The sequence below is a fragment of the Sebastes fasciatus genome, chromosome 20 (genome assembly GCF_043250625.1).
Source record: "Sebastes fasciatus isolate fSebFas1 chromosome 20, fSebFas1.pri, whole genome shotgun sequence".
Lineage (NCBI taxonomy): Eukaryota > Metazoa > Chordata > Actinopteri > Perciformes > Sebastidae > Sebastes > Sebastes fasciatus.
This window is the reverse complement of record NC_133814.1, coordinates 6,720,235-6,737,822: the sequence shown is the minus strand read 5'-3', so window position 1 is coordinate 6,737,822 and position 17,588 is coordinate 6,720,235. Positions and strand designations below refer to the sequence as shown.

Sequence of the window (17,588 nt, the reverse complement as noted above, 5' to 3'; positions counted from 1 at the left end):
TTAAAGCAACGGATAATTAAAATGATTATGGAAGCATAATGAATGTCTTTGAATGTGGTTTACTTGGCTAAAGTTCCCATTTGCATTTAAAGATACAGTTTCAAATTTTGGGAAATGTGCTTATTCACTGTCTGGTAGAGATGTTCCGATACTATTTTTTCCTTCCCGATTCCGATACCTAAATTTGCGGTATTGAGTATTGATCTGATACCAGTGTGATAAAAAAAAAGTATATACTTATTATTCTAATTACCTCCACCAAGGCCAAAGGCCTAGGAAGGAGGTTATATTTTCACCAGCGTTGGTTTGTTGGTTTGTTGGTTTGTCTGTTAGCAGGATTAGTACAAAAGTTCACAATGGATTAAAATAAAATTTTTTGGAGGGGTGTGGTGTGGCACAATGAACAATCCATTAGATTTTGGTGGCGATCCGGATCATGGGCCGGATTCAGAATTTTTTTTAAGGATCCCAATCAGCCAGAACATTAAGACCTCTGGGTATAACACATGCCCAGTGTAACTGATGATGCATGACCCCGCCTTCTTCCTTCAGAGAGAGAGAGACAGAGAGAGAGCAGGGGTGGGGCTGGGGGTGGGACACGGCACCTGCAGATTCTGCGTTTTTTCACATTAAACTCGGTGAAATTACAGTTGAGTTCGACCAAAGTACACTTGGTGATTGTTAGAAAGAGTAATAACGACGGTTTAGGTGAGTTTTTTTTTTTGTTTCTGTCCAGTTTGAATGAAGTGTTTTACGATGCCCCGCTACGTACAGCTGATCTCAACATAAACAAAAATACACCTGTTTGATGGTTTAAGCTGCACGGAGAGGGGGGGCAATCGTACCCGAGCACCTTGGCGGAGGTCTGAGCTCTCCGAGTGCCATTCTAGTTATTATTATTGTTATTTAACAGCTGTTTACTACTGACCATGTATGGATGTCATATGATTACTACTTTAATTCACACAAATCGTCGTTTTGGTCACAAGAGGATGGCAAGGGGTACCATGGTTACACGTCTCCAACCGGCAAGGAGGCTCTCAGGAAGTGACGACGTAAATTAATGCTCAGTGCGTCCAAAAGGATACATACTACTGTTTATTCACACAAAAGTATGTTGCACGATAGTACACCTGTTGAGTATGTAGTGCATAGTATGCGATTTCAGTCTAGTCTATGTCATTTTTTGACGCGTAATATTTACGTTCTGTGTGAAAGTACTCACGACAAAAAACGCCCCCAGAGTGTACACGCATTAACTCTGCGCTAAAAAATTGTCCAACTATTGGTTTGAGCCAAAATGCACCACAGTTGTAAGCAGATGTTTATCTGTAGCTCAGTGAGGCTGTAATTTGAATTGCCAGCTCTTCACATCCTCAGCCAGCCAACTTGGCAGAGCAGACATGAGTCCAGTTTAATACATTGTGTTCGTAGTCTCTCTGGTAAAAGACTATTTAAACATTATCTCACCAGATTTTTCTTTCTATCTATTATCAATATAAAGCATTTGCATACAATCACAATTAAGTATCCAGTATAAAATATAAGGCAGTCTCCTTTTTTGTGCTGCCATTTCCATGAATGTTCATGTATTCACTGTGAGCCAATTCATGGCAGAGTGCCTGAAAACAAGGGGGGTGCACCAGCGCTTTGATAGGATATTAAATTTTACAATTGTGCACGGCAACCAGGCAAAACCCATTATGAAATGAGAAAATTGGTGACCTCGTGCCAGCCACGTTGGCCTCCTTATGAAAAATAAAAGCAGAGGACGGGCATTCATCGCGACTGGAGTGAATGTTGTTTTTTGAGAGATGCATGAAAGAGAAGGGCTTCATCAATGCCTCCAGCTGTTTCCATTTACTTATAGCCTTTAGTAAGCCAGACGTCTATATGTACTTACATCACACATGTCTCTTCTTTTTCACCGAGCACCGTGGGACATCTCATCACATCGGGGCGTCTCGTCTCTTATTCTTTCTACTACCCGGCAACACGCTGTCTCGCACTCTGATGCTCTTTTTAATTGTCTCGACTCTCTCTCTCTCTACCTTGTCACTCAGCGTATGTGTGTGTGTGGTTTGAGTCGGTGCCAGGGCTAAGTGATTAATTAGTAACAACACAACTTGCTTTTCTTGACAGTCGGACTGTGCAGGTTTAAGGCCTTTGAGCGCACCTCGTGGCTCAACAATCCACCGCTGGGATGAAACAGGGAGGAAATGGAAGGAGGAAATCAATATTGTCGGGTTGTGGCCACATGACTTCCCCCTTCTGTTTGCTGTGGAGCGACAAAAGGCCATCTGGATGAGCACCTTTAAGAGGGCTGAAAGGAGAAGGAGGGGAGGAAGAGATGGTTCATCTTTTACTATAGTAAATCAGTCTATATCAGGGGTGTCAAACTCATTTGAGTTCAGCGGCCACGTACAGTCCAATTTGATCTCAAGTGGGCCGGAGAGGTGAAACCACTGCATAGTAACCTATGAATAACAACACCTCCAAATTTTCCCTTCCTGTTAGTGAAAAGGAGTACAAATACATTCTGAAAATGTTCACAATTAATGATCCATTTACAAAAGAGATGATGAAATGTCTCGCTGACCTCTTATCTTCTCAGTTTTCCTGGCAAGTTCTTGTATTTCCCGCCATGAGTCTGATAGTGGCCCTAAATATTCTGTAACTTGAGCACTGAAAGGTGGACAATAGGATCTGGTCCATTTTCTTGGAAAATCTCACAATCTGTGTCAATATTTTTCCTTTTTTGACAAAGATATTTTCCATCGCCGGCTCCTGCATGAACAGTAGCTTGACAGTGTTGTGTCAAGTAGCTCCGAAAACGTAGAAGCAAATGTTCCAATTCGCCATCTAATATTGTAAAACTGCCAATATTCAATATCTTCACAGTTTATTTCTCAACTCAAACATTTTCAGAAGTGAATTTAGTGATGAAATAGCTACGAAAAATTTAAAAAAAACCAAGCCGTTTTTGGCTGCTGTTGTTGTGACCATTGCCTGTACCATTCCAGCGCTTTGCATTGTGGGATACAGCAGGCGAGGTAAACTGGTATGATGTATACTGGAGATTTTTTCCAAATCAGTACGACATCTACGTACGCCATTTTTGGCATACTAGAGATTTTGCTTTTGTTTGCATACTACATGCTACATTTGGGCCAAATCAGTATGTACTATTAGTATAGTATGCAGTTTTGAATACAGCCTTTGTCTAGTTCCCTTTGAGCTCCACACATCTCCTGTGTTCCTCTTGCAGCCATTTTTTCTAACTTTTTTCTCACTCTCTTCATTCTTTATGCATCCTCTTCCCCCTCTCTTTCTCCTATTTCACTTTACTCCCTCTCGTTCTCCGTCTCTTAGCTTGTTCTTACTTCTCAAATTATCAAGTGGCAGTTTTTGGGGCTTTTAACAGAATGTATTCACTTAGCGAGGGGTACCAGCGCCTTCAGTAACAGGAATTTGCAATTATCCGTCAGACTCAGCGCAGCGAGAGAACAATGCTGAAGAGAGTGTCCTCCGAATCCCCACACATATCTTAACATTCGGCTGTGCTTTAAAGTCAGACCGTGCAGTTCTGCTACATTTCCCCACCACTCGCTTACAACTCCGTCGAGCTGCCGGCGCCGCCCTTCATATCCATCTGTAGCCTACATATCCTGCCATCTGCTTTCTGCGTCTTCCAGAGGAAGTGCAGCTTTTAGGTGCAGTCCTTGAGGAAAGCTGATCCATTCACTAATCAAACATGCTGGAATGAAGTCGGAGAGTACTACAATCACACGTTCAACACACCTTTTGAAATTGAATGATCACTTAACGAATTAGGGGAATACATTAGCACATCTTGTAACCAGGATATTATATTTAATATAAGACATCTGTTACTTCCTACACCATAAGCAGGAGTTAATATTAAAGCCACCAACAGGCAACTTCACAGAATAATAGATACTAATAGTAAAAGTAACAAAAAAATAACGGATAAACTGTTGACATAGTTATCTTAAAGTGACGGATAAACTGTCGAAATACTTAGCTAAAAATAACGGATAAACTGTCGAAATAGTATAATAATGCTATGGACTATGGAACAGTTCAATAGTGCAGTATATACTATACAATATACACTTCCATGCAACTGTTGCAAATATAATCAAAATGCTAGTTTTGCAGTACACTGCATCAGCATTTTACCTGAAGCACTTTCTTCCACTCACTTTTCATGCTAAAGCGTTTATAGTTCAGCTGTGTGGTGAAATATCTTTTAGATTAACAAAGCAAAGCACAAAATCTGTAAACCATGCAGAATGTTCGACAAATAGCTCAATCAGATATGCAGACTTTCATCCCCCGGTTAGAGAAATGGGGCCGATTGCAGAGCATTTTCACAGTTGGGAGCATTGAGATCAGAAGATCTCCCAAATGTTACAACTACTATGTCCAACAACAATGGTCCTGTTAAACTGCCTGAAATGGCTGCATGTGACAGATTTTTTTCCCCTGCCACAGCAGCAGAATTAACCTCAGGTCAGCACTATGAATATGGCCAGACGGTTGCCTTAGAACTACTCGTAAAAAAAAAATGCTGTCTAGAGGATATGCTGGAAAACTAATCAAAATGATTCTGTCTGGTTGGCATTTTGAGAATTGTTTCCCTGCTAAAAATCATTACACACACATTATCTTACAAATGTGAAAAAAAATCCAATCAGAAAATTACAACTAATTGAATTTGTTGTAATTTGATGTAATTGCAACAAATTGAATTTTATGACTGATTTGATGGGGTTTAAAAGTTATTTAATGGTGGTAAATCCTGGGCAAACACAGCACCTGACACCAGGATTTAGGATATGTCTACAAAGCACTTCAAATATAGACGACTATAGCTCTTTGTTGCAGATCAACTTCCATATTGAGACTGATGGGTACACAAGACTCAGTCCAAACAGAGTATATGTCTGGACCGTGTACGGTCAGTCTGTGAATTTGTGGCTAAATTGTTACACAAATAGTCAGTGGTCATGTCTATAATGTTAAATCCAGCGGTGCACGTCCACCAGGTCCGGCGAGGACACTAGGGTAAGAGCTGCTCTGCTCAGCTTGCCGTTCAAGCGGTGACGTACCCTATCGTGGAATGCGCCTGATTGGTCCCTGGTTTTCTGCTCGCCGTTTAAAACAGGAAACAACAAGGCGGCTTGCTCGTTAAGTTATTCTGTCTAAATAATCCACTAAAATCTACTTCTGAAAACATTTTAAGAGAGAAATGAACCTTGTTTCATTTTAGAACTATCGCCTAGTTCAGTGGTCAGCAAACTTGCGGCTTCGGAGCCGTCTCTTTAGCTCTTCTCCAGTGGCTCCAGTGGTTTTTTGTTTACATTTAAATTTTTATTTATCATTGTTGTAGGTCTATGGTACAACGGTACGATGGAGTTTTGGGGCCACATTTTGGAAAAAAATATATCTGAGATTTCGAGAATAAAGTCATAATATTATAAAATAGTAATTTTACGTGCTATTTTCTTTTTTTTCTCATAAAGTTCTGACTCATCTCGTAATATTACGACTTTATTCTCGTAATATTACAACTTTTTGTCTTGTAAAGTTGTGACTTTATTCTTGTTATATTCCGACTTTTTTTTTGTAATCCTATGACTTTATTCTCGTAATATTAAAAAAAAAATTCTCGTAAAGTTCTGACTTTTTTCCCCTCAATGTAGCCCTAATACTCCGTAGTACATTTGCACTTTGGCCCCTCACTGCATTAGACTTATAGTATATACTACATACTTAGACTATAAACTGTGTTACCTTCATCACAATGCTCAAATGTTTTGCGGCTCCAGACAGATTTCTTCTTTTTTTTTTGCCTAAAATGGCTCTTTTCATAGTAAAGGTTGCTGACCCCTGTACTAGTTTGACAGCTTGGTCCAAGTTTTGTGCGCCGGACGGGTTCGTTTGCATAACGGACTGTTCCCCTGCCTTTTCACTTTGAAAGAGCAACAGCCAATGAGGAAACTCCAACACTTGGCTAACCAATCGTGTAACTTCATCACTCAGTCAGTCACTCACTCAGTGACAGACTTCTGCGTTTGTAGGGCCGCCCCTCTGCAGTATAATAATAATATACTAAAATCTGTATTCTGGTGCATGAGCATGCATGGTCAAATTACTGGTAAAACCTCATGTAATAGACAGCAGATGCAGCTTATCAGTGCACATATATACTCTCTGGATTCTGCCCAAATGTGTATCAAGCATCATGACATGTAATAGGCTGCAGCTGTAGATCGATGGCAAGAGTCCATCCAAAAGCTGATGGTACTGATATGAATGGATGTTAATGTGGACATCATTTCTAAAGCAACAGATCATACAGTATAAAAAAGAAGAAAAGAGGGGTGTTATGTAAGTGGATGCTTGTAAGTGGAGCTTTAAACTGTCGACCCTCCCACACACCCCATCCTAAACCTGATTCTAACCTTGTCCCCTGTCATGTGTCCTCGCCCACAGAGGGTGGTCAGATCAACAACAACGTGGGACAGGGCTCGAACATGGGCCAGCAGCACCCTTACCCTGCCCTCAACCAGCTGACCCACGTCTACGAACAGCAGCAGCATCAACAACAGCAGCAGCAGCATCAGCAGCAGCAGCAACAAAACAAGGATCTCAACAAGTACGCCTCCCTGAAGGCTGTGGGTGAGTGTCTGTCAAGTGCTCTTGTTATCTTTCAATTTTAAAGACGAAACAGTTACAGTTTGAGATAGGCGGTGCACTTGATGTTGCGCAATTGGGTTTTAAAATAAAACAAGTTGGTTTTTACCGGTGGTTGCTGCTGGCTCTGACTAGTTTGGAGAGGGTGCATCATCGCCTAAATTAATCTTGGGGCTTCCCTTTTCTCTTGTCAGCAGAGTCACCATCTGATGCATCCTGAGTTTGGCAGTGAATCTTTTATCAATTACTTGTTTTGTGATCCAAACACAAAGGATGCTGCTTTTTTTTTTTTTTTTCAGAGGTCTCCAGTAGTGATGTGACTGAACTATAGCAGTCCTGCGGGCAGATCTGACAGGTGTTATTGATCGCACTGCCGAACTGGACGCGCTGCAAAACACAGGCAGCCTGCTGCTCGTCAAGCTGTTTGACAGCTTAATGCGCGCCGCCGAATTCAATGAGCTCGGTCGCCACAGTGCGGCCCGATTTGAATTCGCCTTACGCTATTGGCAGCGGCGTCACTATTTCATAACCTGAATTCATTTAAGGATTGACTCGTGAATATTTCAGCGCGTTGTCTGTCAGCATGTTTATGCCAGACAGGTTGCTCGAATTCGGCACCACTCGCGCCAGATATCACCCACGAACACATCTCGACATCTGTATAAACATATGCAAGATGCCATTTGTCTGTTTATTAGAAAAGAATCAGCCTTTCTCTGCGTGCCAAGCGGCAGAAATAAAAAAAAAAATATTTGATCCAGACGACAAATGTAGGTGTGAACATTCTCCGTATTGTAAATCTAAATGTTACTCCCCACGCCACGCTGTGTGCAGAGGGCCGTGACTCATCCCCCAGACATGTCACAGTAATAGATCATCATGCTTGTTTATGATGAGCACTGCTTTGTGCCCTGGAAGCAAAGACGACGTTGTGTAATTATAGTAGCGGTTTAAATAACTGCCAGCGAAACTGAAAACAGAGGAAAAGATGAATAATGACTGATAAGTGGACAACATTTTAAGTTTAAAAGGACCAAAGAACATCAATGAAAATGCTGATTAACGCTGTCATCCCGAGTCGCGGACCCTGTCATATTGTTTGTCGACGTATTTTTTGTTCATTCCCAGATAACAGGCCAAATATAGACATCACACGATACATATTTCCAGCTACAGCTGTGTTTGATTGCAGGAAAATTGTTCAGTTATATGAAACGCCAACGGAAGACGCCTTGGTGTTGGTCCCCGAGGATCAAAGAACAAAGGGATTCTTTCTCAACTCAATATCTTTTTGCACCAATATTCAACCAGGAGAGAATGAATCCATCAAAGGAGAGATGCCAATTTCTCCACTGACGGGAGCTTTAATAGACCAGAATGCAGCGCAGTCGCAATTTGAGGAAGGAAAAAAGGGGACGCAACTCCACTGTTTCCCAACTGGAAAAGCTTACTCTCTGATGTTAGGCTACGGCTTTCCTTTCATCTCAAGCGCACATAAAACCAACAGATGGATGCAGCACACGCTCCGGGGATTGAGGATGGCATTTTGGGAAATCTCTAACTGTAGGGGAAAATAGATGAGGCAGTTTGATGGGGGGGAAAAAAAAGGGGCACAAGGAAAAAGGATAATTTTAGCAAAATGACTGGAAATTGTAAAGGATAACAAATTGAGAACGTACTCTTCACAGTAACAGTATTCAAAGATGTATCTATATTTTGCAGCTCAAAAGCGTTTTTTCAAAACTTACTGTGTCTGGGAATCAAACCTGAAGAGACAAACATTAGGCAAACATGCATGTTGTGAAAAGTGATTTTTTGTTCAAGATCCCTTCCAGACATGTTTCAAGACATATACTAAATTAATTAATCAATTAATTACCTTGTTTAAAAACCTCTTGAAATTACATAAACTCCTTCTTCGTGTTATTAAAAAAAAAAATCCAGAATCTATAAATATGTAAATATAAGTAAATATGTAAATACTCCATTTGAAAAAGTTTAACTACTGGACACACAATATATGGAGCCTTCACGTTTCCACATCACACTTGTGTAAGTTTATTGGACCATGATTGGCTCTAGACCATAGGCTGCATTTAGGAAGTGGATGTAGTCACCGTGACGTCACCCATTGGTTTGTGGACTGCCATTTTGAAGCCTCAAGTATGGCATTTTGGCCGTCGCCATCTTGGTTTTTTGCAACCAGAAGTGACACGAGAGGGTGGAGCTAAGTACAACCAAATGTCCAAAAGACATTTTTTGGGCAACCAAAATGTTACAATTAGCTTTCATGAAGTGAAAACACACTGTGAAAGGGTTAAAGTTGTAAGACAAAAACACGGACAACTCCAAGACCGGACAATGCCATGATAGCAACCTGTCAATCACAAGGTAGCCACGTCCTAAAGCACGGGTCCATAATGGGAAATGCGACCATGATTTACTAAATGAACATCATGCTGTATTGAAGAAGACTTGAAACTAGCGATTGCAACCATAAACCCATGTTTACAATGTTTACTGAGGTAATAAGTCAAGTGAGAAGTAGGCTCATTTTCTCATAGACTTCTAAACAATCAGACTTCTTTTAGCAACTAGAAGAGTCACCCCCTGCTGGCTATTAGAGAGAATGCAGGTTTAATGCACTTCCACGTTGGCTTAACTTTGCAGAACCGGAAGTTTCTGCCTGCAAACTATAGAGTTATGTTGTGGTCCAAGGCAAGTGGAAATTTTGGATAGCTTAATAGTCGGCTTTACTTCACCCAGAGACTAATGTTAGAGCTCCACCACCAGCAAACGAGCACACTCTGCAACTTTTGACAGAATTTACAGGCAACTCTGGTTGGCCAAAGAAAAGAAGTCGGCCCACGGTCTGTTTCATTGCAAAGACACACTGCTTTTCATTACTTCTTTACTCCAGAACACAAATGACATTTAGCCTGTGATGGTCAGTGGATTACACTTCATTATTTTCATACAGGCAGAAGACTGTGACATTCTTCTAGCTTTTTTCAAATAAAGAAGCGGCGTACTCCCACACATTTTTCTCTGCTTCTTTCTGTTTGCCGGTGACCTTCATCAAGACCATTTAACTTAATAACTGCCAGCCACAGTATATCTCATATTGCATTTCAGCGGACTGAAAACACAAGTGAGTGGTTTGGCACAAAGTGCACTGATGTAAGAGCCTGAAACTAGTAGCCCCTTTGTGATTTATTGAATTTAAGAATCGGTTTTGAATTCAAGAATGGAATTGTGAGATTTCCAAATATTCCCAATAGGGCTGTCAATTGATTAAAATATTTTATCGCAATTAATCGCATGATTGTCCATAGTTAATCACCTGTCATCCCAAATTAATCACATGTTTTTTTATCTGTTCAAATGGAGTTTCATATGATACCAGTATCGTCACTCTAGCTTTAACTCTGAGCTCACTACTACCTCCGAAAGACCGACCGATTGCGTTAATGCGTTAAAGTAATTAGTTGTGTTAAAATTAATTTCCGTTAAAGCGTTATTATTGCGTTAACTTTGACAGCCCTAATTAAAATATTTAATAGCGATTAAGCACATGATTTTCCATAGTTAATCATGATTAATCACAACATTTTTAATTTCTTCAAAGTGTACCTTAAAGGGAGATTTGTCAAGTATATATTACTCTTTTTAAAATAGGAGTGGGCAAATATGCTGCTTTATGCAAATGTATGTATATATTTATTATTGGAAATCAATTACTTACACAAAACAATGACAAATATTGTCCAGAAACCCTCACAGGTACTGCATTTAGCATAAAAAATATGCTCAAATCATAACATGGCAAACTGCAGCCCAACAGGCAACAACAGCTGTTTTCAGTGTGCTGACTTGACTATGACTTGTCCCAAAACTGCATGTGATTATCATAAAGTGGGCATGTCTGTAAAGGGGAGACTTGTGGGTACCCATAAAACCCATTTTCATTCACATATCTTGAGGTCAGAGGTCAAGGGACCCCTTTGAAAATGGCCATGCCAGTTTTTCCTCGCCAAAATTTAGCGCAAGTTTGGAGCGTTAATTAACCTCCTTTGCAACAAGCTAGTATGACATGGTTGGTACCAATGGGTTCCTTAGGCTTTTCCAGTTTCATGTGATAGCAGTACCTTCACTGGCAAGCTTTAAAACTGAGCCCGCTAAAACCTCACCAAGTGGCGTTAAATTTGCGTTAACACGTTAATATTGTGTTAACTTTGACAGCCCTAATTCGACCCTACAAATAATTCTGGATTGTACTTTAATGACCGCTGTTTAAAAATCAAGTGTTTTATTTTTCACACGAAAAAAGGAAACAATTTCTCAGAAGATTCTTTGAAAAAAAAGTACCAGAATAAATGTTCACTGTGATTGATTAATATTCTGAGGCGGTGTTAACTCTCTGCAAGTTGATTTTGATAAGGCACTGACATGTTCTGAGAGCAGTGGCCGCCTGGAGGGCACAAAATCAATCTGCGTAACCGTGGTAGGCTCTGAAAAATGGTCCGAAGTGCTACAAAGTGTACAGGATTACTAGTTAATGGGATAAAAAATGTGCAAAACTACCAGTGTGCTGTACATGTGGGTTCACACAAGGAACCTGTTCGCGAGGACTGAACTGGGTCCGGGCAGCGATGTAGAAATTACATTCAAACCTTTTTTAGCGCATCTGACAATTCTCTTCAGCTCCTTTTCCAACCCGCTTCTTCCTCTCTGCTTCTTTATGTCTAAAATGGCCCTCATCTTCCCGTCACCACCGCTTCTCCTGCACAATTTTCCTCCCGTTTGCTCTTCTAACCTTTAACGCCTTGGCTCGTTTTTCTCTCCCTCCCTGTCTCCTTCATTTCCTCTCACCTTTTTTTTTCTCCTGTTCCTTTCCTCCCACCTCTCTCCGTTTCCCATCTTCTCTTCTTCCTCCTTTCATATCGCCGCCTTTATCACCTGCGTCCTGCCCTCTGCTTTGCATTTTTCCTCACCTTTTTCTTTTTGCTTCCTTTGTCTCCCCCTCCCACACACCATCTCTTCCTCACCCCCTGGACTCCCCATCCCCCTTCCTTCAATCCATCAAACTCCATATCGCACCCTTAAAGAATCACTGGGCTGCTAATCTCAGTCCTCTCTTATAGCGGCTCATATCTGATTCCATTTCTGTAATTGAAGGGAGGCCTCATGCCCTCTCCCCCTTTGGGCTCACAATTGACTGACAGATTTCCATTCCACAAGTGGTATTCAAAGAGGCTCCCACGAAAATGATTGGAAACCCGTCCGGAGATAAACAGCACAGGAGCCTGGGATTCCAGGAGGCGAGCTGCCAGTCCAGTGATGGAACGTTGCACACAAGCATGTGAACAATGTGTGTGAGGGAAGAGGGAAAGACCAAATATCGGCAAAACAAAACCAAAATGCCAGCGGTGGCTCTTTTTAGAAGTCACCTTTGTGCGAGCTCTGCTAATCTTGAGCAACATAAATGGACTTGGCTTTGCTTTTCTTCTCCTTCCCCACACAGTCTGGTGCTCTCGCTGCCCGTTGACCCCATGAGAAATAGAACCAAGTCTAAGATCAACACCATTTTCCCAACTCCTTCCAATCGCCTCTTTTTTTCACCCTTTTCTTTAATTGCCTCTGCCACTTTCCCAATGGTCTACCGTCCAGCTGATAAGCCGCACTTCTGTCAATCAATAGCCATCTCCACTGTCCCCCTGTGCATCTATATAAGGTCACTTTATCGAGTTCTAACTGCAGCCAAGGCAAAAACCAACTAATAAAGGTCCCTAGATGCAGACCAGTGGCTCAGCCCAGAGGAGGACGCAGTACAAACGACCAATTATGGCCCATGTCTAATGCACTAAGTCTACAACAACTACCATAAAACCTTAACCCTCGGAGACCCACAACGGACCCGTTTTTGTCTTTTTTTAAGGGGGTTCTTTAGGGGGAGATAGCTGGTCAACAGTAGATGTCACATACTGTAGAAGTAGTGTACATCATCTAAAAGCTGGGAACCTGAAGATTAATTTGAGATGCTCAGCAGTGTGTGTTAAGTATTTCTAGTCATAAATCATAAATAAACAGTAATTAGTTAATTAAAAATTAATTTTCAAAGTGTATAAGGGTTTAAAACATTATGATTGAAGCACATGATGGTCATCCCCATGCTCTATTATGTCTCATAAGCTGTTGCAGCAAATTTCAGGTTGATACCATTTGTTACACAGATTCTGTGCTAAATTTAACAATTTTTTATCACTCAAGAAGTGATAAAAATGACCAATAATTCCTCCAAAATACCACATTAAGTCACCAAGGCCTTGAGGAACACCATAGAAAAAGCCATGCTGTGATTTGGTATCAAAAGCTTTTGACATTTGGAGATTTCTGCAAGTATTGCATTTTTCGGTGATTAGATGGCGGGCACTCTCGCTCTGGAAACTGGTTGGAAACCTCCTTATTGTCAATCTACCTAAGAAAGCCATCCATCCTCTGAATGCTCTAGGTCTCTAGTGTGAGGTTGTAAAGTTTCATGAGGCTGTGATTATCCTAGAGGTCACCACAGGTCATTTTATACAGTGAGGTCAAGTTTAATAAAATGGTCTCACTACAATGAAATGGCTACTATGGGGACTAACATCATCACACACAAGAGTCTCAGCTTTACAGTGATAACCACTTTATGTAATTCAAGACTGTTTCAGAAATATTCAAACACACCATTTTTAGGAAAGGTGAAAATAAGACATTTATACTGCATGCAACAAAACTGCATGTGATTATCATAAAGTTGGCATGTCCGTAAAGGGGAGACTCGTGGGTACCCATAGAACCCATTTTCAGTCACATATCTTGAGGTCAGAGGTCAAGGGACTAGTTTTTCCTCACCAAAATTTAGCCCAACTTTTTATTTAGCCTCCTTCCCGACAAGCTAGCATTACAAGGTTGGCACCTATGGATTCCTTAGGTTTTCTAGTTTCATGTGATATCACTTTAGCTCTAAAACTGAACTTGATACAGCCTCTGAAAGAAAGTAAAGTCGGTCAGGATCGTAGGTCTCAGGGGATTAAGGGACGACATGTTCCTACATCGGTACCGGGTCGAAACAGGTTGTGCACTGTTGTGTAGTTACACAAAAGTTGCGATTGAAGTTGACATATTTCTAGAACATATGAATGCGATACCGTTTTGAAAAGCTGAGATCTCCAGCTTTCTGAATCTGTAATCCAAGTGTATGTAGTCCAGACTATGTCTTATTACGAAGTATTTCAATGATAAAGTCTTACAGAAATAAACTTCGTAAATATAAGAATAAGTTGTGATCAAAAGATCCGCTACAATTTCCTCATAATTCTACATTATCATGCCTTAAACGCCCCTCGTATCACAAACACAGCGGGGGAAACAAAGCCGTCACATTTTACAGTCACACTCTGCTCACACTGACACAAATCTATGTTCTTGCCAAAATATTTCACCCAGGCGTACTGACGAGAATGAAACACCCAACAACAACAAAAATCACCCAAGAAGCCACAAGCCTTCTTTTATGGACTTCAGGCTTCCACATAGCTCCACCTGCTGCTATATTGCAGTTTTTAATATGCAGGGCTCACGTAGAAAAAGATTGTTATCGGTGTAAAATTATTAAAAATGTAAAGTTTTTTTTAGAACTTGCAGATTATAAACATATATCCTTATACCTCGGCTATCATTTCATCTCCTATAATCTCTTTATATGCAAATGAGTTTCTAAAATGAAGCACTGATTCGGCGCGACATGGGGCGGTGATATCTTAACAACAGTGCTCTGGGCTTTAATGCTAATGCCAGCATGGCGACATGTTCACAATGACAATGTTAACATGCTGATGTTTAGCAGGTATAATGGTTTCCAAGTTTGCTATCTTAGTTTGGTGTGTTTGATGCGTAGCAATCACTTTCGCTAATAGGTACTAAACACGAAATACAGCTGAGGCTAATGGGACAAAATGAAATATTGACCTGCTGATGGCGTTACAGAAAAGGTCAGAGGACCACCAAACTCATTAGGATACATCATCTGGCCACCATGGATATTTGTACCAAATTTCATGGCAATCCATCAGTTCCCAAGATATTTTACTAAAAAACAATTATGTCAAACTCCTGGCGGCACTAGGGGTGTTACGAGAACCGATACTTTGCTACCAAGTCGATGCCAAAATTCGGAAGACGTGACAGTACTCATTTTTCTACAGTAGCGCAGGTACCATATGTAATGTTACCGGGGATCAGGGCTCAAGACTAACGGCATCCCGTCGTCCCAGGGACGATATAGAAAATTCTCTGATAATGCTACATCGTGAACAACAAATCCATGTTGAAATCGGCAGGAGGAGAGCTAGTTAACGTAAGCCGTTAGCAGCCATTGGGCAGCACAGTTGGCTAAATAAAGGACTTAACAACTAATGTTAACGGAGGTTGCATTGAGTTACAATATGATGCGTTCAAGCTCTATAGAAAGGCAAAGTCCCGCCCCTTCCAGTGGACCCCATGGGACCTTCGGAAAAAATATGTACGGTAGTCAGCGGCGAGAGACTAATGTTTTTTGATCCCATTTGAATTGCGCCATGAATCACACATATGATGTTTGTGAATTTAAAAGATAATTTTGCAAGTCAAGAAAGTCGCAGTTTGTCGTTGGTTTGTCGAAGTATCATTTAGTTTTGTGTGAAACCGCTCAGTGAACTACATCTCTCGTCTCGCACAACATACGTCGACAACACCAGCAAGCTAGCTAGCGCTAGCTAACTTAAGCTTAACGTTATCTTACCTGACGTGTTTTATCCAGCGACTCCTGGTCGTTTTATTAGCTGGAAAGAGAAAGAACGAGCGAGACCCGTTGCTGGTGTGATGTACAGTATAGCTTTTGGCTGTGAAGTCTTTCTAATTACATATTTTCACAGTCTTGGACATCACAATTGGACATTAGTACTGGCACTTGCTAACCAGCTTTTAAGAGTATTTATTGCTAATGCTTATTTTTTTTATCTTATTTATTCTTATTCTATTCTTAATCTTGTTGTGTGCTTGTTCTATCTTTTGCTGCTGTAACTCAGAAATTTCCCCTCTGGGATTAATAAAGTACCTACCTAACTACCTTCAACAGTTTTACAACAAACTGCGACTTTCATGACTTGCGAAATGTCGTTTTAAATTGAGAAACGTGTGATTCATGGAGCAATTCAAACGGGATAAAAAAAAAAAATTGTCTCTTGCCGTTGACTACCGTACATATTTTTTACCGAAGTAAAGTCCTATGGTGGTCCACCGGAAGGGGCGGGACTTAGCCCCTCTATTCAGTCAGAAATGAGTATTGGGCAAAGGTAAATTATAATGTATCATGATGTGTTTAAATGTAATTGTAAGATTTTGGCGAGGAACTTGAGGCGGATCACCAGGGATTAATAATACATTTGCAAAAAACAGTATGCAAACAGTAATAAAGTCTATAGAATTGATGTTTGTACAAAATTCCATGGCAATCAAGATATTTCAGGGTACACCGAGACAGACTGATCCGAGAACTCGACACTGTCGCCGCTAGACTGGCTAACATGTGTATGACCATAAAGATGTCAAATTCTCTTGCATTTTATAACAAAGCACAAGCAGTTTGCACCTGCGTCTATTTCAGCCCATTCTATGTGCTACAGTAGCCCATAGTTCAGCCTGTATGTTTGACATTACTGTATTTCCACAGCGAAGATAGCAGCTGATCTCCTAGAGAGCAGGGCGGTTCAGATTTACATCTCACATCCTGTTAAGAGCATTTTCCTTGCCAAAGAATACAACCATTCAGATGTAAAGAGTTTACTTTCCAGAGTGGAAAAGCCTCACAGAGAGCTTTTACTTCATCATAAGACAATAAAAGTCCCAGACTAATGGATGTTTCTGGGTAGGGTGGCAGCACTGTGACAGGGAGATCCACCCACTTACAGTAACATCCCAGGAATACATTAGGTTCTGAATTTGCAAAAACATGTTGTAAAATGTAAGGTATTTAAGGCTTTTAAAATGATTAAAACCTTCCATCACCTTGGCGGTAGACAGCCTGATTGGCTAATAAAAGCATATTGACATACTGGTCTAACCCTAATAAGGTCCTTACTATACGTTATTGGCACTTAGGGACTTCGGGGAAGCAGTGCTTGATTTTCTGATGCATAATGCGTGTTAGTCTCTGTGGGATGCTGGCCTTTCTCAGATAGAGGCATGCAGAGCCCACGCTGCGAAACAGCTGTGCTTCCCGTTTCCACTCACGTACGCCGCTGGGTGTGTGCACCATCGAGCCGACAGCCGCCGGATTGATTCACCTGTCGCCTGAGCAGGTTTGATCCCCGGGGGCGGTCCAGCGGCGACTCGACGGGTGAGACGCCGCGCCGCTCCTCCCCCCCCCTTCCACCTCCTCACAAACATCCCTTCACTTGTTTCTCTCCCCCGTTCGCAGAGCGATAAAGCAGATTTATAGTTACAGCGGCGAAGCAAAAACTCGCCGAGTGTGTTAACTTTATCTTCAAGGACGCGGAGGCAACGAGGGTTAAAGAGTAATGACTCGACTGTGAACGCGAATTCGACGGGGGGGAAAAAAAGCTCACATTTCGCAGTGATAAGAGAGACTGTAGCTTGGTGACAGTGACTGACAGAGGGAGGAATGAATGTGAGGCATTAAACCTGACTGCTTCAAGGCTAAAGAGACACAAGCACACACACAGAAGATACGGGAAGATGCTTACACCAACACACAGAGCACAGTAAGGCTTGGTAGACAGATACGCGTGGGCGTCTGTTGAGTCTTTGTATTTGCATGCATGAAT

At 41.2% G+C, this 17,588-nt stretch overlaps 1 protein-coding gene and 1 long non-coding RNA gene across 5 annotated transcripts in view; one reads left to right on the top strand and one right to left on the bottom strand.

The window, feature by feature from the left end:
* LOC141758872 (uncharacterized) overlaps positions 1-17,588 on the bottom strand; it is a 174,452-nt gene that overhangs the window by 40,000 nt on the left and 116,864 nt on the right. The gene's annotated exons all lie outside the window — the stretch shown is intronic.
* shisa9a (shisa family member 9a) overlaps positions 1-17,588 on the top strand; it is a 71,860-nt gene that overhangs the window by 41,123 nt on the left and 13,149 nt on the right. The window contains exon 3 of the mRNA XM_074620630.1: positions 6,523-6,708. Coding sequence (XP_074476731.1) covers positions 6,523-6,708 — 186 coding nt within the window. The remainder of the gene's footprint in view (positions 1-6,522; positions 6,709-17,588) is intronic.